Consider the following 22,511-nt stretch of genomic DNA (forward strand, 5'->3'; position numbering starts at 1 on the left):
TTATCTCAAGTTGTAATCTGCTTGGGGACAGAAGCTGAAACTTAAAACTCATTTAAGTTTCCAGATTTATAAAATACTGCTACCTTAGTAATCCGGCAAAACAAGGCTGTGAGTAAATTTAATTATACTGAAACACAGGCAAGGACCTAGAAAACTGAATTAGAAACTTTCTGAAAAGTACAGATTTTTGTTCTTTGAAAGGAAACTTTCTACTAGAATTTCTACTGCCAACTATGGCTTAATGTATGTAATACTTTTCTTCTTCTTAAGGAGAACTATATTTGATTCATAAACAACAAAAAATTCAGAAATTTACAAGTTTCCAATACTATTTTTCACATTTCTAATGTAGACACTAGAAGCGCTGCTGGTATTCCTGAGTGAGATCAGGGAGATAAACCCCTGATATACAAGTATCCAAGACAGCGCCTGGGTGGCTCAGTCATTAAGCATCTGCCTTCGGCTCAGGTCATGGTCCCAGGGTTGTGGGATCGAGCCCCGCATCGGGCTCCCTGCTCCGCGGGAAGCCTGCTTCTCCCTCTCCCGCTCCCCCTGCTTGTGTTCCTGCTCTATCTCTGTCAAATAAATAAATAAAATCTTTAAAAAAAAAAAAAAAATCTACGAGTCCTTACTCTGCCCTCTTCTTCACTGTGGAGCAAGAAGGGTAAGATCGTTCTCTCATGAAACAGAATTTTTAAAAGAGATTATTCCTGGCAATCACGGTTTTCTGTGGTAGTCCTTATACCTGCGGCTCAGGAGATAAAATACCTCATTGTGTAATAAGCCCCTTGTCTTAACCACCCTGTGGAAATAAAATTACTCACGCTCTGAGGCCTAGAGTGTGCTCCATTCTCTGCGGTTTGACATGCATGAGCAAAAGTGTAAGTTCTGGAGCCAACCTTTGGTACATCTTGAGAAGGAGATGGGCAAGTCTGTTTGAACCACCTGAAGGATTTTTCATCATAGCTGCAGCCATTTTATAATGTAGAAATTCCTTTTTCCTATTTTAAGTAATGAAAGTCCATTCTTAAGAATGTGTTGTCCAACAACCAAAACAGTCTCAGGATTTGTTACTTGTCTGTGATTTATACTGACTCCACCTTCTGTTATCATCCGATACCTAAAAACAGAAATGTTTAATTAGAATCATCATTTCACTTACATTTCAGAGGCTCTCCAACTAAAACCACCCAGCACTGAATTGTTACACCTTCATGTTCACTCTACTAGGTTCTGCCTCCCTCAAGTGCTCTTCTAAAAGGAGCAGATTTAAGGCGTAAGTTTCTTGTTTAGTGGAGAAAAAGCTGGGATATTTCACAGCTTTACATAGAACTATTTAGTTGGTAGTGGTTTAAAAATGAATAGCGGAGGGGCGCCTGGGTGGCTCAGTCGTTAAGCGTCTGCCTTCAGCTCAGGTCAATCGAGTCCCACATCAGGCTCCCTGCTCAGCAGGAAGCCTGCTTCACCCTCTCCCACTCCCCCTGCTTGTGTTCCTGCTCTGTCAAATAAATAAAATCTTAAAAAAAAAATGAATAGAATGAATGGAGCACTGGGTGTAATGTATGGTGATTAACATAACAATAAAATAAAATTTAAAAAAAATTGGGAAAAAATACGTCTCCCACATCTAAAAATAAATAAATAAAATCTTAAAAAAAAAAAAAAAAATGAATAGCAGAATCACCTTCTGGAGAGTGATTCCCCAATCACAGAAAAGAAGCCCCCAATAAGGAAAGAAGACAATGCTGCTTTTCATGAGTGCCCATGAGATAGAAGTCACGACTATGTAGTCCTATTACAGAAATCTTAATGAAACTTGCTTATGAAACTGGAAAATCCTTGGAAATTATATTCTGAGGTTATGCAAATAATAGCAAATTGTTAAAATTTAAGACTTTTTTAGGTGAAACTGGCATCAGTAGCTTATCTAATTCCAGTTTAGTAACAATTTTTTTTTTTTTAAAGATTTTATTTATTTTTTAGAGAGCGAGCGAGAGAGAAACAGCATGAGAGGGGAGAGGGTCAGAGGGAGAAGCAGGCTCCCCGCTGAGCCGGGAGCCCGATGCGGGGCTCGATCCCGGGACCCTGGGATCATGACCTGAGCCGAAGGCAGACGCTTAACCATCTGAGCCACCCAGGCGCCCTAGTAACAATTTTTTGATGGCATATGTAAATAGGTTTTACTCATGTTATTTATTTATTCCCCAATTCATTCAACATTTATAGAACCTTTACTATGCACTAAATATATATATAAATAGTACTGCAAACTAGTGGAGAGACCAGACAAATAATTCCCCAGGGATTAAATGCTGTCACCGCTAGGAAAGACCGCTCCGGGCGCACACTGGGTGGGTGGGGGTCAGAAATTGTCCTGAAAGAAGACACATGGCAACTGGGAGGGTGAGCAGCAGTTACTTCCACAAATAGGGCGAGGAAACATGGGGAGTAGCTAGAAAGAAGCAAACTGAGAGGAAAAAAGGTCTAGAGCATGAAAGGCCTTGGAAGCCCTTGTGAAAGGCAAATGTTCATTTTCTCTTATCTGAATGTTACCAAATGACAAAGAAACCGCTACTACACATGAGTTCATAAAACTCTGTTTTCTATTTAAGGACAGATTTCTTTCTCCTAGGAAGTGTTATTTTGGGCTATTTGCTATAGTTTCCAGATCATGTTCTACATTTTGTTTAAATGCACAAGCCAATCTTACTTAGCTTATACAATCTTAAAAAATGTATTACTTAAGAATTCTAAATCAGATATGGTGTCATCTTAAGTCGTGGTAAAATTTCCAGTATCAGTAAATAAACCACTAGAAAATTCAGAAGAAAACCAAAAATGCTTCCACAGTAAGGAAAATTCTTAGAACCAGTGACTCACTCTGGGGAGGTATATGGTACGACTCCCAATTCAGTGTACATTAAATAATGAGCATAGTAGGGAATCAATAGGTAGAATGCAAGTGATACAAAGACAATGGATATTTTCTCTATACAGAATAATCTAGGGTTCTTCAGGATAAAGGCAAATAACCCAAAACAATGGAAAGAAAACAGCAACTACAACAAATGTCATTTATAATCATGAATATGGGCTGATAAGCATTTGACTTAATGCTCATACTCCAGGAGATGAGGCACCAGGGTCTTCTGGCTAACTAATGCTTTTCCTTCTACATCACACTGTTTCAGTTATAAATGCGTAAGCATCAAGTATATGCCGGATTACTTTGTGGAACACTTTATTCCCTCATAATACCACATAACTGAGGAAAAAATATCCTACCTACTTCTTGAATAAGAAAAACGGAATTCTCAAGAGGAATAGTATGTAATTTATAATACTAGTTTTAGGAAGTAACATCACATGCTTACTTCATTTTCAGAAATTCAACTAATACATTTTTTTTAATGTTTTTTAAAATTTTATTTGTCAGAGAGAGAGCGCGTGCCTAAGCAGGGGGAGCAGGAGAGGGAGAAGCAGGCTCCCCGCTGAGCAAGGAGCCCGATGCGGGGCTCGATCCCAGGACCCTGGGATCGTGACCTGAGCCGAAGGCAGACGCCCAACCGAGAACCACCTACGTGTCCCTCAACAAATATTTTAAATAGGTTGGGCAACGCCTCTACTCCCTCAAAGACCATACAGACTGAATATGAGAGGGGTCATGTGAATCTGTTCACTTTTGATCTCAAATTGTGACCATCCCTGAGCTGACTAATCCCAGTGCACCTGCTGACCATAGTGGTCCCTTCAATATAGGCCTTTCCAGCGCTGGAGGAAAAAGGGAGTTAGACTCAATGAGAGACAACACTAGTACCAGATTTTATAGAAAATTTAGACTGTTTTCAACGATAAGTACTCCGTTTTCACTGTATTCCTGGACTAACCTAACTTCTCCCAGGAGTGAGACACCATTATGGCACTATCAGGAAAACACCCTCTGGAAACATGCTGTGGACTCTAACATTTAATGTTGAGTTAACTGTGAATAAAAGTTAAATCATCTTACCCTCGGGGACCATCTGGAATGGCATTTGCTTTGCGGCATGTATCTAGGACACTTGTTCCTGGGTCAAGAACTAATTCAGAAAATGAAGCTTCTTTAAACAACTCTTTCAACTCTTGATCAGACATGACCTCCAGTGCATCAGTACTGCTATGATAAAGGGCTTGCGTACACCTGGAAACACATCAAAACCACATCACGTGAGCGCCTGTGCTCTAACAGCCAGTTTTCAAACAGCAACGTGAATCTTGTATGACTCATCCTTAACTCAAGAGGATCCTTCTTTCCAAAAGAGGCTATTCTAAAGCACTGGAGTCAAACACTGACAATCCTTGTTAGTGGTAAATGACAAGATAACCCTCAGGAATTTTCTCAAGCCTATTAACGACATAACTTTATCCAGTGTTAGTTATTCCTAAAGGCCACCTTTTAGCAGAATCTAGCCCTTCTTGTCCATGAACAAGCTTCGTAACTTCTGCAGCAAGTCGTTTCTGAGGACCCCGCTTTTCTGGCTCTTTGTCATGCAGCTGCATGATATGGTCAATCTCTGGCAGGGGCAGAAAAGTGAAGAGCTTCAGGTACCTGTGGAACAAAAAAAACAGTGCTGGTATGTATAACACACCTAACTTCTGTCTCCAACTCCCTTTCCCTTTAAAAAACATCCTGTCTACTTTTAAATTTATATTTTTTAAAAGAGTTGTTTAGAGAGAGAGAGCGTGTGCATGAGCACGAGTAGGGGGGAGAGTGACAGCGAGAATCCCAAACAAACTCCCTGCTGAAAACAGAGCCCGATGTGAGGCTCGATCTCATGGCCCTGAAATCATGACCTGTGCCAAAACTAAGAGTCGGCCGCTTAACCAACTGAGCCACCCAGGTGCCCCTAAATTTTATGAAAAATAAACATGCAGAAATGTACCCCAAACAAGACATCCATGCACATATCACCCAGACTGAAGATGTTACTATTCTGCCATCTTTGCTTCAGATCTTTCCTTTTGAAAAGGCGTAAAATAATACAGCTCTAGATGCCAGCACCATCATATTCCCCTCCTTGCCCAGAGATAAGCTAAATTTGTACATATCCTTCTTTTTAAAAAAGATTTTATTTATTTATTTGACAGAGAGAGAGAGAGAGAGAGGGAACACAAGCAGGGGGAGTGGGAGAGGAAGAAGCAGGCCTCCCGCCGAGCAGGGAGCCAGATGCGGGGCTCGATCCCAGGACCCTGGGATCATGACCCGAGCCGAAGGCAGATGCTTAACGACTGAACCACCCAGGCGCCCTGTACATAGCCTTCCTAAGCATGTTTTAATACTTTTGTTTTATAAATAAAAAATATGTGTAACTTGAAAATTGACATTTTATACGTAGCCTTTAAAAACATCTTTTCTTGGTGAAAACCACATCACAAACATTGAGTTTAATGAATCAGAAAGCAAACATCTACGTAACCATCTCCTGTCTAGAAATACGTCATTGCTTCTACTCAAGAAAGCCCAGACGTACCACATCCACTTCCCCCTCCAAATGACCCACTCTTCCGCCTTTCAAGGTAATCTCTTCCTTGTTTTTCTTTATACTTCTACTATTCTGGTATCCTCTGGTAAACAGCATCGCTTCGTTTTGCCAGTTTTTAGGGCTTTATAAATAAATGGACTCATACAGAATATACCTTTGTGTTTGGCTCCCCTGGCACATCATTATGTTTAGCAGGAGACTCATTCGTGTTGCTGTGTGTACTGCTCTTCTGTACAGCAGTCTGTGAAGTGACTATTTCGCATAAGGTATTTATTTCGTCTACCGTGGCTATTCTACTCTTGGACAACTGCTGATGATGCTGCTGGGACTATTCCCACGTATTTCTCTTGGGGCCTATGTGCGCTCCTTTCTTCTGCAGACGTACCCAGGAGAGGAAGTGCTGGGTCGTAGGCTTACGTGCATATTCAGGTTTAGTAAACACAGACACATACTTTTCCGAAGTGCTTCTGTAAGCGTAGCCTCTGTGCCTGACATTAAGCCTCTGCCTGCCCAGGCATCCATTCCCAAGCCCTCCCTGACATGAATGCCCCAGCCAGCCGCACATCAACCAGGCAAAGCAGCAGGCCACCGCCGCACAGGAAGTTCCCCTCTTAGAAAGCTCTGGGTAACTCAGATAACTGACCACTTGAGCGATCCCGTTTCTCCCTTCCCACTTCCTACTTTCCGTTCTTATGTTTTAAATTTGTCAATAAAGGAGGACCTCACAAAGCCCCAGGCACTTTCCCCTTCATCCCAATACAGGCGGAGCCCCAGGACCATGCTCTCTGCCTCTCCCCCTAACCGAGACCTCAGAGTGCCCCACACCCTCCAGAACTTGTGGGGAGTAAGATCTTGTTTTTTGAAGTTCCCTGATGGTGGTTGCCGAGGTGCGTCCTGCAATCGTAAGAACCACGAAGGCCAGTCCAGCTGCAAAACGGACTCCGGTGAGGGAAATGTCTGTAGGGGACACACAGTCCCACTAGGACCCACCACTCAGTGGTCACTAGGGGAGTTCTCCCTCCTCCTCACTGACTGGAATATCCTTTCCTCAGTAAATAGCCCAAAGCCTCCCCTGGGGCAGTGAGAACAGCCTTGGGATCCAGTCTGCCTTCATTAGCTCTCCTGGGTGCAAGGCCTGGAGGACCCTCATTTACCTTAGTCACTAAAGGCCTTTATAATTAGTGGCCTAATCATCTCCTGAGTCCCTATGGCCTTGCACACATGGCTCTGAAGAGACTGAATTACTATGGCAGCAGTGACACTTCAGGAGAGAGACCACAGGCAACACACAGCAGAGGCGACAGCAAAACCGAGCCCGGTGGGACGGCGTCCAGCAAGTGGCGCTGCGTTCCCCAGTGCCATGACCTGGCCGGTTAGCCAGTCACCGTAAGAAGGTGGAAGGTAAGGCAGTCCCCGCAATTACCTGCAAGGGCTACCACACAGCCCTGCTGACTACGCCGTCTGCCAGCCGTCTGGGCTCAGCCTACCGAGAGGGACGCCGGCTGTTGGGAATGCCTGCGGGCACTCGCCCGGGCCTCTACTACTTGTGGCGGGCCCCAAGAGACCGGACCATAGTGACCCAGATGACCCCCTCTTCCCCTCTTCATTTCTAAACCTGAAGAGGCCCCACGTGACCCGGAGTCCAGAGACTTCTTTTCATAAGGCGCTCCCCCTAATTACAGGGCAGCCCTACTACATTTTAATGGGACTGCTGGAACCATTTAAAAGGCACTGGAGGGCCCTGACACGGTTGCTGGATGTAGAGGAGATTACTATCCAGGCACCCAGATACTTCAGACCTATGCCCTTCCACACCCACTGCCCCAGAGGAGGTTTCCCCTCGAGCAAACCTCCCCGCCCCCTCCCTAGTAAACTCCCAACTTAATTTTGCCCCTTATGGAAATACACAGGTTAACCTCTCCTGGGAGTTACAACATCTCAGTGTTCCTGGTCACTTAGTATAGACAGCCAGTCTCTAAACTCTAGACCCTAAGACAGCCACAACCCCCTTCTGCCATCCATCCTCTTGTCACACAGCTGCCCTCTATCCCGACTCCAACCCAGTCCCCCCAAGTACCTCTGCCCTCCTCTCTAACCTCCAGGGTTAAGCCTCTACCCTAGGCAACGGGTAGCTCCCCAGGACTCAACCCACCTCCCGCAAGCAGTGGCCCCTATGCCACTCTGATAGTCCACTGGGACAATAAAAATGCACGGGCCTCTTGGCCCTATTAGACACCAGGGCCCAATCACTGTTATTCCAGATAATCCCTCTAAATTCTTGAAAGGGAAACCCTTCTACCTACAGGGCATTGCCAGTTAAACAGTCAAAGGTGTACAAATCCATTCGGATGTAGCTAACTACAGGGACCACTTACTTCAAAGGGCTTCTTCTGGTGGTAGCTTCCTTGGCCCTTTCCCTATTATGGGCATGGATGCATTGACACAATGCCATGTCACAGAGAACCAGCCCAAGTTCTTGATCTTCCTGGTGGGATTTACCAAGTGGATGCCAGGGACTCTTCCTCCTGTGGGCAAGATGGTAAACACCCCCCAATACCACTTTAAATAGGACACTAAAGGCCTATACCCTGTTATTAAAGATGTTGAGATGGAGTCATTAAGCCCATAGCCTCAGCTTTCAATGGCCCCATTTGGTAGGTACGTAAGCCACTAATGAATGGTACCTCTCCATTTACCTTCAAAACCTTAATACTAAGGTTCCCCCAATTAAGCTACAATTCCTAGTATTATATAATTAATTAAGAACACATACTCCTGAGACCACAAGGACACTAGTATTCAATTACAAGGGTCCCAAAAGGAAAACGGAGAGAGTAAGCGGCAGAAAACTTAACTGGAGAAATAACAGCTGCAAACTTCCCTAACCTGGGGAAGGAAACAGACATCCAGGTCCAGGAAGCAGAGAGAGCCCCAAATAAGAAGAACCCAAAGAGGTCCATACCAAGACACGTGATAATTAAAATGGCAAAAATGAAAAGTGGGGAGAGAGAAGCGAACAGTGATGGATGAGGTCACTCCCCTGAGGCTACCAGCTGATTTTTCAGCAGGCCAGAGGGGGCAGTACAGTGTATTCAGAATGACGAAAGGAAAAAACTACAACCAATACTCTCCCCAGGGGTGCCTGGGTGGCTCAGTCGTTAAGCGTCTGCCTCCAGCTCAGGTCATGATCCCAGGGTCCTGGGATCGAGCCCCGCATCGGGCTCCCTGCTCAGCGGGAAGCCTGCTTCTCCTTCTCCCACTCCTCCTGCTTGTGTTCCCTCTCTCGCTGTGTCTGTCAAATAAATAAAATCTTAAAAAAAAAAAAAAAAAACTCTCCCCAGCAAGGCTGCCATGCAGAACTGAAGGAGAGATAAAGAGGTCCCCAGACAAACAAAAGTTAAAGGTGTCCATCACCACTAAACTGGCCTTACAAGAAATGTTCAAGGGACTTTTCTAAGCGAGAAACAAGAGGCCGTAACTAGGACTTAGAAAATTATGAAAGAAAGAATTTCACTGGTGAAAGCGAACAAACAGTAAAGGTACCAGGATCAAAGCCAGTATGAAGGTTAAAAAGACAACAGCAGGAAAATCACTTCTATCTACACTAATTAGTTAAGCAATACAAAAGATTTAAAAAGATGTAAAATATGACATCAAATACATAAAACATGGAGGGGGGAATAAAAACATAGCAAATGTGCTTTTTGAATGTGTCGAAACTTAAGTGACCATTAACTTTAAAACAGACTGCTATATGCGTAGGGTGTTACATATGAACCTCATAGTAACCACAAACCAAAAACGTATAATAGATACACAAAAAAATAAAAAGAATCCAAGCATAACACTAAAGAAAGTTATCAAATCACAAGGGAAAAGAGGAAAAAAGGGACAGAGAAGAACTATAAAAACAATTAAAATAGCAAAATACACCTAACTATCAATGATTACTTTAAATGTAAGTGGACTAGGGGCGCCTGGGTGGCTCAGTCAGTTAAGTGGCTGGCTCTTGACTTCAGCTCAGGTTATGATCTCAGGGTCCTAAGATTAAGCCCTGCATCAGGCTCCACGTTCAGTGGGGAGTCTGCTTGAGGATTTGCTCTCTCCGTCTGCCCCTCCCCCAGCTTACATGCTTGCTATTTCTCTCTAAAATGAATAAATAAATCTTTAAATGTAAATGGACTGAATGCTCCAATCAAAAAACAGAGGCTGACTGAATAGATAAAAAAACCCAAGACCCACCTATATGCTACCTACAAGAGCCTCCTTCAAACCTTAAGACACAAACTGAAAGTGAACAGATGGAAAAAGGTATTCCATGAAAATGGAAAAAAACAAAAAAGCTGAGGTAGCAGTACTTACATCAGACAAAATAGACTTTAAAACAAAGACTGTAACAAGAAACAAAGAAGAGCATTAACATAATGATAAAAGGATTAGTCCAATGAAGAGATATCATAAATACCTATGTACCCAACATGGAAGAACCTAAGTACACAAAGCAAATATTAACAGACGTAATGGGAGAAATAAGGGGCACCTGACCTGGGTGGCTCAGTCAGTTAAGCGTCTGCCTTCAGCTCAGGTCATGATCCTGGAGTTTCAGGACTGAGCCCCACGTTGGGCTCCCTGCTCAGCAGGGAGTCTATTTCTCCCTCTCCGTCTGGCCCTCCCCCTACTAGGGTGTGCTCTCTCTCTCTCTCTCTCAAATAAATAAAATCTTTAAAAAAAAAAAAAATAGAAAGAAATGAATGGTAATACAATAGAAGGGGACTTTAACATCCCACTTACACCAACAGATAGGTCATCTGGTCAGAAAAAAAATCAAGGAAACAGTGGCTCTGAACAACATATTAGACCAGATGGACTTAACAGATACCTACTGAACATTCCATCCCAAACACAGAATACACATTCTTTTTAAGTGCACACAGAACATTTTCCACAATAGATTGCATGTTAAGCCACAAAACAAATCTCATTTAATTTATGAAAACTGAAATCATATCAAACCTCTCTGGTGTGAAACTAGAAACCAGTTACAAGAAAAAAAAACTGGAAAAAACACAGACACGTGAAGGTGAAACAACATGTTATTAAACAACTGATGGGTCAACAAAGAAATCTGACAGTAAATTAAAAACTATCTGGAGACAAACGAAAATGGAAACACGATGTTCCAAAATCTGTGGGACACAGAAAAAGGAGTTTTAAGAGGGAAATTTATAGTAATGAAGGTCTGCGTCAAGGAACAAGAAAAACCTAAAATAAACAATCTAACCTTACAACTAAAGGAATTAGAAAAAGAACAAAGCCCAAAGCTAGCAGAAGCAAAGAAATAATAAAGATCAGATCAAATAAAAACAGAAACAAACAAAAAGAGAAAGGAACCCATGTACACTGCTGATGGGAATGTAAGCTGACGCAGCCACTGTAGAAAACTGTATGGAGGTTCTTAAAAAATTAAAAATAGATATACCACAGGATCCAGTAATTCCACTAATGGGTAATTTGCTAAAAGTACATGAAAGCACTAATTCAAGAAGATATGCATCCCTATGTTCACTGCAGCATTGTTTACAATAGCTAAGATATGGAAGCAACCCAAGGGTCCATTAATAGATGAATGGATAAAGAAGTGGTATATATGCAGTGGAAAATTACTCAGCAATAAAAAAAAAAATGCTATCTTGCTATCTTTGACAACTCCGATGGATCTAGAGGGTATTATGTTAAGTGAAATAATTCAGGCAAAGAAAGACAAATTCCATGATTTCACCTATATGTGGTATCTAAAAAACAAAACAATCAAAAAAACAAAAAAGTAGGAAGACCCACAAATACAGAGAAAAAACTAATGGTTGCCTGAGGGGAGGGGTGGTGGGAGATGGGAAAAATGGATGATTGGGAGTAGGAGATACAGACTTCCAGTTAAGGAATGAATAATCATGGGATGAAAGGTACAACATAGAGAATATAGTTAATGGTTTTTTAAAAAAAAAGGACTACTGTGGAAAATTATTGTATGTTCAATGTATTGAACAGCTTAGAAGGAAAGAAAAATTCTTAGAAACACACAATCTACCAAGACAATCAGGAAGAAATAGAAAATCTGAATAGATCAATTACTTGGAATGAAACTGAATCAGTAATTAAAACCTCCCAAGAAACAAAAAAGTCCAGGACCAGATGGTTTCACATGGGAGTTCTACCAAACATTTAAAGAGCTAATACCTATTCTTCTCAAACTATTAAAAAACTGAAGAGGAAGGAATGCTTCCAAATACACTGTATAAGGCCAGCATTACCCTGACAATAAAAACCAGACAAAGATACTTCAAAAAAAAAAAAAGAGTATTGCAGGCTACATCCTTGATGAACACAGATGCAAAAATCCTCACAAATATTATCAGACTGAATTCAACAATACTTTAAAAGGATCATTTCCCACAACCAAGTGGGATTTACTCCAAGGATGCACGGACGGTTCAATTTATGCAAATCAATCAACATAATACACATTAACAAAAGATAAAAACTATATGATTATCTCAATAGATGTAGAAAAAGCATTTGACAAAATGCAACCTCCATTTATGATAAAAACCCTCAAAAGAGTGGGTTTCCGGAGAACATACCCCAAAAGCCAAATATGAAAACCCTACAACTAACATCATACTCATTGGTGAAAATCCCAAAGCTTCTTCTCTAAGATCAGGAACAAGGCAGTGATGCCCACTCGCCACTTTAATTCAACATAGTACTGGAAGTCCTACTACAGCCGACAGACAGAAATAAAAGGCACCCAAACTGGTAAGGAAGAAGTAAAATTGTTGCTATTTGCAAATGACTTGATACTATATACAGAAAACCCTAAAGACTCCACCAAAAAACTACTGGAAGTAATATAAATAAATTCAGTAAAGTTGCCGATACCAAATTAATACACAGAAAACTGTTCCATTTTTATACACTAATAACAAACTAGCAGACCAGGAAATTAAGAAAACAATCCCATTTACAACTGCATCAAAAAGAGTAAAATACCTAGGAATAAATTTAAGGAGACCTGTACTCTGAAAACTATAAAATGCTGATAAAAGAAAGTGAAGATGACACAAATAAATGGAAAAATATACCACGCTCATAGGTTGGAATAATATTGTTAAAATGTTGATACTACCCAAAGCAAAGTACAGATTTAATGCAATCCCTATCAAAATACCAACAGCACTTTTCACAGAACTAGGAACAAACAATCCTAAAATCTGTACGCAATCATGAAATAACCAAAGCAATCTTGAGAAATAACAAAGCTGGAGGTATCACACTCTCAGATTTCAAGATAAACTACAAAGGCAATAATAATCAAAACAGTATGGAACTGGCACAAAAATATATACATAGACCAATGGAACAGAATAGTGAGCCCAGAAATAAACCTATACCTGTATGTTCAATTAATCTATGACAAAGGAAGCAAGAATATGCAATGGGGAAAAGACAGTCTCTTTAATAAATGCTGCTGGGAAAACGGGACAGCTACATGCAAAAGAATAAAACTGGACCACTTTCTCACACCACACACAAAAATAAACTCAACATGGATTAAAGACCAAAATGTAAGACCTGAAACTATAAAACTCCTAAAAGGAAACAGGCAGAAAACTCTTGGACATCCACCATAGCAGTATTTTTTGGATTTTTCTCCTCAGGCAAGAGCAACAATAGCAAAAATAAACTATTGGGAATATACCAAATTAAAAAGCTTTTGTGCAATGAAGCAAACTATCAACAAAACAAAAAAGCAACTTGCTGACTGGGAGTAGATATTTGCAAATGATATATCTGATAAGGGGTTAATATCCAAAATATATAAAGAACTTATATAACTCAACACCAGAAAACAATCTGACAAAAAAATAGCCAGAAGACCTGAAAAGACATGAAAAGATGCTCAACATCACTCAATCAACAGGGAAATGCAAATCAAAACCACAACGAGATACTGCCTCACACCTGTCAGAATGGCTAATATCAAAAAGACAGGAAATAAGTTTTGGCAAGAATGTGGAGAAAGGGAACCCTCATGCACTGTTGGGGGGAATGTAAGCTGATACAGCCACTATGAAAAAGAGTAGGGAGGTCTTCAAAAAATTAAAAATAGAAATCTTTTTTTTTTTTTTTTAAAGATTTTATTTATTTATTTGACAGAGAGAGACACAGCGAGAGAGGGAACAGAAGCAGGGGGAGTGGGAGAGGGAGAAGCAGGCCTCCCGCCCAGCAGGGAGCCCGATGTGGGGCTCAATCTCAGGACCCTGGGATCATAACCTGAGCCGAAGGCAGACGCCCAACGACTGAGCCACCCAGGCGCCCCTAAAAATAGAAATCTGATACCATCCAGCAGTTCTACTTCCAGGTATTTACTTATAGAAAACAAGAACACTAATTCAAAAAGTTATGTGCACACCTATTTTCCCTGCAGTATTATTTACAACAGCTGAGATATGGAAGCAACCTAAGTGTCCACTGACAGATGAACAGCTAAAGAAGCTGTCATTTCCAAGAACATGGAGGAACCCTGAGGGTATTATGCTAAGTGAAATAAGCCACTCAGAAAAAAAAAATACCACAATTTCACTTGCATGTGGAATTGAAGAAACAAAACAAATGAACTGACAAAACAGAAACAGACTTATAAATACAGAGAACTGGTGGCCGCCAAAGGGGATGGGAGGGGTGAACAGATGAAGGGGATTAGGACATACAAATGTCCAGTTATAAAATAAGTAAGTCACAGGGATAAAAAGTACAGCACAGGAAATACAGCAATAATATTGTAATAATTTTGTAAGGGGGCAGCCAGTGACTACAATTATTGTGGTGAGCATTTCATAATGTATATAAATGTCAAATCACTATGTTGAACACTGGAAACTAATAAAATATAGTATGTCAACTCTACTTCAATGAGAAAAAAAGGACAAAAAAAATCTGATGCCTCTAAGTGCCTGACACTTAGCGTGTAATTGCCAAATTAGCCATTTTAAAGAAGTTCACTGTGAATGAACATACTGCTAGCCGTTACCACATAGCTAGTAGCAAACCAACTCGGTAAGTTATCAGGCCGCCCTACTCATGAAGTTCCTCTTTTAGAAAGCCCTGGGTGACTTAGGTAACTGACCACTTGAGTGACCCTGTTTCTCCCTTTCCTGTTCCCTATTTCCTGCTTTTATGTTTTAGATTTCCCAATAAAGGGTGAACCTGCAAAACCCTAGGCACCTCCCCAACTTTGTCTCTAATAAGGCCACACCCTAGGTCCACGCTCCCTCCCTCTCTCTACCCAGAACCTTCTGTGTGGCCCTCCAGGACCTGTGAGTAAGAAATCTTGTTTTTCAAATTTCCCTGAGAGTTGCTGCTGAGGTGCGTCCTGCAATCGTAAGAACCACTAAGGCCAGTCCAGCCACAACACTGGTTCTGGTCGGGGAAATGTCTGTGGGGGCTCGCCCCAAGTGGTACGTGCCCAGGCGAGTTCCTCAAGCATTTCTAGCCAAGAGCATCACTAGCAATCGGCGGAGACTGATTCGACAGTAAGTTTACTCTCCCACCACCTTGGAATAGTCTCACCACACCTGGTATTGCCATGTCTATGTTTATCCATTCTGGAAGGTATATGACAGTATTTAATTGTGCCTTTATCTTGCATTTTCTCCTCATTATTAAGGCTGAGCAACCTTTTCAGATGTTTCTGGCCTTTTGGATAGAATCTTTCTGAAGTGCATGTTCAAGCCTCTACTTGTTTCGACTGGGTTGTCTCTTTCTTACTGGCTTATGGAATTTGAGTATAAGCTCTTTACACTTTTAGTACGTGTAACTGATAGTCTTCTATCTTAATGGTGACTTTTGATGAACAGTAGATCTTAACTGTAATTTAGTCTAATCTACCAATCTTTTTCTTTGTACCTCATTTAAGAATCCTTCAGAATCTTTAAGAATATCTTCTTCATAAATATTTTCCTATTTATCTTCTGAACACATGATTTATCTGTTGTTACAGAGTTAGGCTGACAATCTACCTGAAACTGACTTTTGCATACTGTGTGAGGTTAAGTTTCATTATTTTCCCCACATAAGACATCAAATTATCTAAATGAAATTTATTGAAAAGATTGTTTTATCTGCAGTGCCACAGAGATCAAGTGACCACAGATGCTGGGATCTGTCTGGATTCTCTAATCTTTGCCATTAGTCTCTTAATCTTACATTTAGGCTTGTGCTTTAAAATCCAAAGGTTATTAGAATTAATAAGATTTTAGAAGGGTTGCCGGATACACAGTTAATCATAGAAATTAACCGTATTTTTATACATTAGAGCCAACAGAAAATGAAATTGTCAACAAGATGTCAGTTCTTGAAACAACAAAACCCTAAACTGTATCATCAAATATGTTTGGTATAAATCTGAAGGAAAAAAACCTTAATTACTGTAGTTTTATTAGGCATATTTTCTACTCTGGAAAAATTATTTTTGGGAAAATTGACCTTTTCTTTATTGCAGGCGTATTTTTCTCATTAGTTTATATTCTTTGAAGAGTTTAAGATTATGTGAATTAATGAGAATCATTTTTTAAAAAGGATTTTCAAAAGATGTTACAAAGAAAACAAACTTTAGAAACAAAGGTAAAACCAGGTTTAGTCAAGTTGATGATAAAAGGTGTGAAAAAACTAGAATACACCAGTGATAATGTCTTAAGTACTTGCTAGATGTAGATCACAAACTTGGCTCTGTTTTTCGGCAACCACACACAGTGTTTTTCTGTTCTAACCAACAAAAAACTGTTCAGAACAGTTAAAATTGCAATGTTCTGTGTCTTAAAATCTAAATGAAAACAAAACCAAAAAAGTACAAAGGGTACATAGAGATTCAATGGCTAAAATTATAACATGAGCTTATAAACTTAATTTTTCTCAGCATACCATTAAGAACTCACCTTTCTACCAAATCATCCTGCTGCCTGACAAAGAACTGATACAATTCAAATGGAGAGGTCTTATCTCTGTTTAGCCAAACAGCATTACCAGCAGACTTTCCCAGTTTTGCTCCGGTTGTACTTGTAATTAGAGGAACAGTGATTCCAAATACATCTTCTCCAGTCAACCTACGCATAAAGAAAAACTTCATTATGTGCTTCAAGCACAAGTAGTGGTGGGTTCTGCTAATCATTCTTCAGATTTCATTCTGGTCCCTTGCTCTAACAAAACTTACTTTACCTTCTAAATTCGAGTTTTTGTCCCTCGTAATTGTTTTCACAGCACTCATTACGTTTTTGCATTTTTCATTCTAAACTGCAATGGAACCAGTGACTCCGGGGTAGTTTCTGCATAACTAGGGCCTAGAAAACTTTAAAAGCCGAGGAAGAAGAGGAAAGAAAACTGGGTAAGGGGAAGTCAGGTGGAGACACTAAGGATGTTTTAAGGGATTTTAAAAATGAGTACCACATGGCCTAGCCCTGTAGTTGAACTCCCTCAAGAAAATGCGATTAAAATCTACCTTATTTGCCAAATATTTGGAGTTGAAAGAAATTTTGAGATGCCAACCCAAAACTAACACTAGCTTCATGGAACCTGCAGAGCTAAAGCAGAAACTACTCCAGGAGACACAGTCGCATTCAAGCATAAACAACGAAAAGCAGTTTCTCAAGTCAGAAACACAGAGTTACTAATAAGGGGAAGCAAAAGACACAATCTGAATCCTGACTAGTGGTCTATTTCCTGCAAAGCTCTAAGAATACGTTCCATGCCTAGTACCATTACTTCATTCCTTTAGTTCTCATTTAGCTAGTCACATTAACACCATTACAGACTTGATGGGGTAAACCAACAAGGGCTCAAAAAGGGCGTCATTCCCCAATCCTAATCGTGGATCACAGGCTATTCGTGTGTAAATTATTTGGTTACAAGATTTCTCCTGGGTCTAAAGGAGCTTACTTGTGGATAAACTCGTATCCGGACAAGATGTTGCCCAGCTGATCAGATCCACCCAGCTGGACCCGGCATCCATAATGCTGGAACAGATAGTAGAAGTCATAGGCCTGGAGCACCTGGTATAAAAACTCGGCCAAGCTCATGCCCTCGGGACTCCTGAGCCTGGTTTGGACGCTCTGACGGCTGAGGAGCGTGCCCATGCGGAACTGCCCGCCCACGGCCGCTAGGAAGTCCACCAGGTGCTGCTTCTGGTACCAGGCCGAATTGTCCAGTACCGTGAAGCTTCCCCAGGTGCGCCCATTAGCGAAGAGCTGTTGGTGATTAGCCACCATGGCCTCGAGCCCTTGGCGTAGGGCGCGCGCATTGCTTCGCACGCGCTCTGGTTCCAGCGCCTCTCGTTCCTTGGTACGGCCGCTGGGGTCTCCCAGGCGCGCGGTGGCATCTCCCACCAGTGCGATCACATTGTGGCCGGCTCGCTGGAAGTGAAACAGGCCCAGCAGCGCCAGCAGATGCCCCACATGAAGCGAGTCGGCCGTGGGGTCGAACCCGCAGTAGACGGTCTGGGGAAAGTTGCCCGTGCCGCGGTCGAAGAGCTCTGGGAGGTCTATATTCGTACCCCTCTCGGGGAAAAACTCCTTGAACAGACCCCGAGCCTTCTGCACCGCCAACAACCCTTGAGCGCCCGAATGGGACTCACGTAATCCCAGGAGCAAGACTCCAGGTGGGCCTGGGATCCTAAACCACCGACCCCGGGAAAAGCACCGCAACATGGGGGCCGCCATCTTGGCGTCGGCACGATGGGAATGCTGGGATTTTAGAGCCCTCGCCACACCCCTCAGTGCCAGCCTCCAGCATGTTCTACGGAAATTGCTTCCGTGTTTTTCTGCGCATGCCCGGGTGGAGCGGGGCGGTCGCTTAGCTACGGAGCTTGAGTTCTCTGCAGTCGTTAGAGTTCTGATGACCTGAGTGGGGCTTCAGCTAACCGTCCAGCACCTTAAGTTCGGTAAAACTTCACTCATTCGTGACGGAGGAGTGTCTGTGATAATAGTTCCTACCTCAGAGGGTTCTTGTTTGGACTCAGAATGAAGGCAATTGGCACCTACTAAGCTCTCTACAGATGTTAGATTTTAAGTTTTCACGTGAAAAAATTGTGATGCACAAGTTCCTTTGAATTCTTGGTTCGATGCAAAAACTTGTTCACAGAGGTTGTGATTGGGTTAGAAATTGGTTTAACTTAACGGAGAGAGAGAGTTGGCGTTGGGAACCAAACTCGTAATAGTGATTCCCCGAGCGGATGAAAGCGCCTCAGTCACCAGTGTACATTAGCTTCTCCAGGAGGTGGCAGTCTTGCCCAAGCTATAGCGAGAGCAAACTCTACAATAAATTAAATGCAGAAAACCCTGTTTTATCTATTTAACAATTACAGGTAACCAGCTGGGACACAGCTTTAGTATAAGTGGATTCAAATTAGTAATCACATTGCCACAGCATGGCAGGTGCTATCAGTACTCCACTCACCAGGGATGGGGTTCTCATTGCCAGTTGGCTGGCACAGAATCCAGCTCCAAAACCCTATTCTAGAGTCTCATTTCTGGGACCACTTTCAATATCAACTGTGTAAGGTCGAGTTGGAGATTTGTGTGCAGAAGGATTATTGGGGTGTACTCTTGGAACAACCTCTGTAATGGAGTGATGGAGGCAGGGTTGAGCTGAGGGAGAAGTTGAACTGTGAACAGTTTGTAATAGGGGCCTCCAACAATCCCATGGGTGCCCTGGAGCTGGGCTTTACTTTCAGATTCATTCTAAGTTGAAACAAGGGACAGGCCTTGTTTATTGGCTAGCCATTAAATGTGGGATGCCCCTGGAGAGGAGGCAAAACCTTGGGCAAGGCTTTGGCAGAGAGCGAGATGCAGAAATGGACTCAGCTGTGAGCTATCAGCAACCAATAAACTCAGCAGCTGGGGGATTGCGCACCTGGATCCTGAAGCAGGCATCTGAGCCATGGGCCAAATTATTCCCTATAGGACCTTTCCATTTTGTAACATTATAAAGTCATTTAACAAAATGAAATATTATTTAAGAAATTAGTTTCTTTTCATGTATAATTATCAGTGAAGTGAGATTCTCGTTGCCAAATGGTAACTGTGATAGGATTTGAGATACTTATTCAACAGACTATGCAATATAATCCCAAATGCTGAAGAAACTAAGCAGGATGTGTTCTCCCATGTTGCTATTCAAAATATCTTAATATTTGCAATCATAACCTGTTCACCTGCAATCTTATTTCCCACCACTGTAATCAGAGACATATTTACGTATGTGTAGCACACAGCAGATAGTGTTTTCTATTTAGTACCTAACACACAGGAAGATTTGGACATTTTTATTTTTATTTTTTTTTAAGATTTTATTTATTTATTTGACAGAAAGAGAGATTGCGAGAGAGGGAACACAAGCAGGGGGAGTGGGAGAGGCGTGGAGCAGGGAGCCCAATGTTGGGACTCGATCCCAGGACCCCGGGATCTTGACCTGAGCCGAAGGCAGATGCTTAACAACTGAGCCACCCAGGCACCCCTGAACATTTTTAAAGGCTATCTTTCATTCCTGAGGTTTCTGGTTAATAATCTGTGTTTTTTATAGGTATGTTAGTAATCTTATACCCGAAAGCATGACTTCATATTGTGGTTTAATTAGTCACGTCAGGTGGTACATTTAAACCCTTGGAATTATATACATGGCTAAAATTTTATGGTCCTAGACCTATGACTTGAGCTTGGCTTGAGAAAAGGTGCACAAGTTGATTCTTATTGTTTCTGTTGGCTTAAAACGGAAATAAATAATGTTAAAAAGTATTTTAGAAAGCATGATTTATCTCAACTGTGCTAACTTGAAGTTAGCTGACTTTTAATTAGTCACATCAATTTTGCAATTACCTTTTCCTGCAACAGAATGCCACATAAATATTCACTTTGAAAGCACCCCTATATTGTATGGTTTGGTTTCAAAATGTAAAAAAGTTGTAATAGTATCCCAAAGGCACAGAAAGAGTAATGATTAATACTGTTTTAATTGGTTTCTCACAGGTTATGCCCAACAGTTTAAAGTTAGGCAGCCCCACCGAATTCTGAAGCGTTTCTCTATCTGTAGCATGGAACGTATTCAAATTACAGCAGAGATGTGGTTGGGGCTAGAATATAAGCTGTCTAAAGGTCACAGCAAAATCACAGCATTCTGATCATTATAGTCACTTCTGATCATTATAATCACGATAAAATATTATTCCTTTTTTATTTCCTTTTTTCTCTTGAAGACAGGTGGCATAGGTTTTTTCTGGCACAAAGTGGTGCCACAGGATGCAAAAGGGAGTGGATAGGAACAAGAAACAGAAATTGTACGTCACCTCAGGGATTTAGCGATGGCCTTCCAAATACTTCCAGATGAAGTATTTCTGTAATCTTCCTATTTCCTATTACTTGAGAAAAGATCAAGAATCACTTCTAAAGGCCAGTTTCAAGCCTTTGTTGTCTACGTATAGTAACGAATAGGTCAATCTGCCTCATAATTTCATCCTGTTTCATGCCTTCATAGTTGCCAATATTCTTGAAACTGACAACCACAAACCATAAAGAATTCTCCCACTCCGTCCACCCCGATCTGCAAGACAGTCACTCCCCCTTCATTCCAAATGAATTTCTTCCAGTAAGTTTCTTCTGCAGTAGGTGGGATAGGAGAAAGATGCTTTTACAATCCAAGTTCATCATATCCCTAAAATATATTAAAATGTGAAATTAATAATGTTCACCCTACTCACAAGAAAAGAAAGCCCATTAGATTTGATTCAAAGTGTAAGTTTATGACAGCCAGATGCCTTGAAACCTAGTCTGTGTCCTTTTATTGTCCCTGATGCTTTTTGAGCTGGTGTTCATCTTAACATCCAAACAATTTTTAGAAGAAGTTAGTTTCTTCAAAGCTGTTGCTTAAAGGAGGATATTAGACCAAAAAAACTCAAGACAAAGCCAAACAAAAAAACCTGTTACTAAGTGTTCCTTTTTTTTCTACATTGGTAATATCAGAGAAGGATACACACAACTGTTCTTTCTTTTAAACTGCTTTTATAGTCAGTGGAATAACCTGCAGGGCTCACAGTTGCCATAACTATATGCACGGCTGGATAATATTTTGAGATATTTATGGGTTGTTGTTTTGTTTTTTCCATCCTTCATTTTCCCCTTTCCAATCTGCCATTTGAGTTGGTAGTAAGCTGTGTGTGTCAGTGCCTGGGGGAAGTCAGGGAAGAGTGCAGTGTAAGTCTGGAAATTTTATTGGCTTTTGTTTCCAAAAGTCGAAAACCTAGAGACAGGATAAAGTCTGAGAAAATAAGCTTGGAGAAGCAGAAGAGAAAGAGATACGATTCTCTTTATTAATGAGGGCCCCAACCCAAGCAAGAGAGCTCAGGTTGTTGGCCTCGCTTGCGAGAGGAGCTGTGCGTTGCTCCCTGGCCTCAAAATGCTGGTCTCCTGAGGCACGTCAGGCCTGGGGCTCCAGGCCTCACAGAAGGTTCCTCTGCTTCATCCGAGGCCGTGCCTGAGTGCCAATTGGAGGCCTCAGAGAACCACTTGGGCTTGGCCAACAAGGATGGCTAGAGTGACCAGAGTAGATTGGAGATTATTACTTCTTGGGCATCATGTAGGATGATTGAATTTTAGAAATCCTGGAAGATTCCCTCTTCTGTGGAGCCCAGGAATGGTGGAGAAATAGTCTGCCACCATTACAATGGGTTAAGGACTCAGAAGTTTGTTCATTCATTTAAAAATTTATTTAACAAATATTTGTTAAAAGCAAAAAAAAAAAAAAAAAAAAGCAATTGATAAGTCAGGCACTGTTCTAGTGGCTTAGACACATTCATGAACCAAAGGAAGATCCCTGCCCTCATGGAGATGAAGTTATTTTCTGAAGTCATATTTCTCTGAGCAGTCCTTTTCTTCACCGACTTCCTCCTTC

At 41.5% G+C, this 22,511-nt stretch overlaps 1 protein-coding gene across 4 annotated transcripts; it reads right to left on the reverse strand.

Annotated features, from left to right (window-relative positions):
- Positions 1–6: 6 nt before the first annotated feature.
- Positions 7–18,319, reverse strand: YARS2 (tyrosyl-tRNA synthetase 2). 4 transcript variants are annotated; one of them, XM_031032068.2, is made up of 6 exons: positions 17,511–18,319; positions 16,514–16,681; positions 7,898–8,047; positions 4,433–4,588; positions 4,010–4,180; positions 7–1,120 (listed from the first exon to the last, which is right to left on the reverse strand). In XM_031032068.2, the coding sequence occupies exons 1-6, from the start codon at positions 18,287–18,289 to the stop codon at positions 961–963; spliced, it is 1,584 nt and encodes a 527-aa protein (XP_030887928.1). In that variant the 5' UTR covers positions 18,290–18,319; the 3' UTR covers positions 7–960. The 4 variants fall into 4 exon arrangements, with proteins under 4 accessions (XP_030887928.1, XP_081677591.1, XP_006727755.1 ...); XM_081821465.1 differs by lacking the exon at positions 16,514–16,681; XM_006727692.3 differs by lacking the exon at positions 7,898–8,047 and having other exon boundaries at positions 17,511–18,318.
- Positions 18,320–22,511: the final 4,192 nt, after the last annotated feature.

This window comes from Leptonychotes weddellii, chromosome 5, assembly GCF_054177405.1.
Source record: "Leptonychotes weddellii isolate Sample4059 chromosome 5, ASM5417740v2, whole genome shotgun sequence".
Lineage (NCBI taxonomy): Eukaryota > Metazoa > Chordata > Mammalia > Carnivora > Phocidae > Leptonychotes > Leptonychotes weddellii.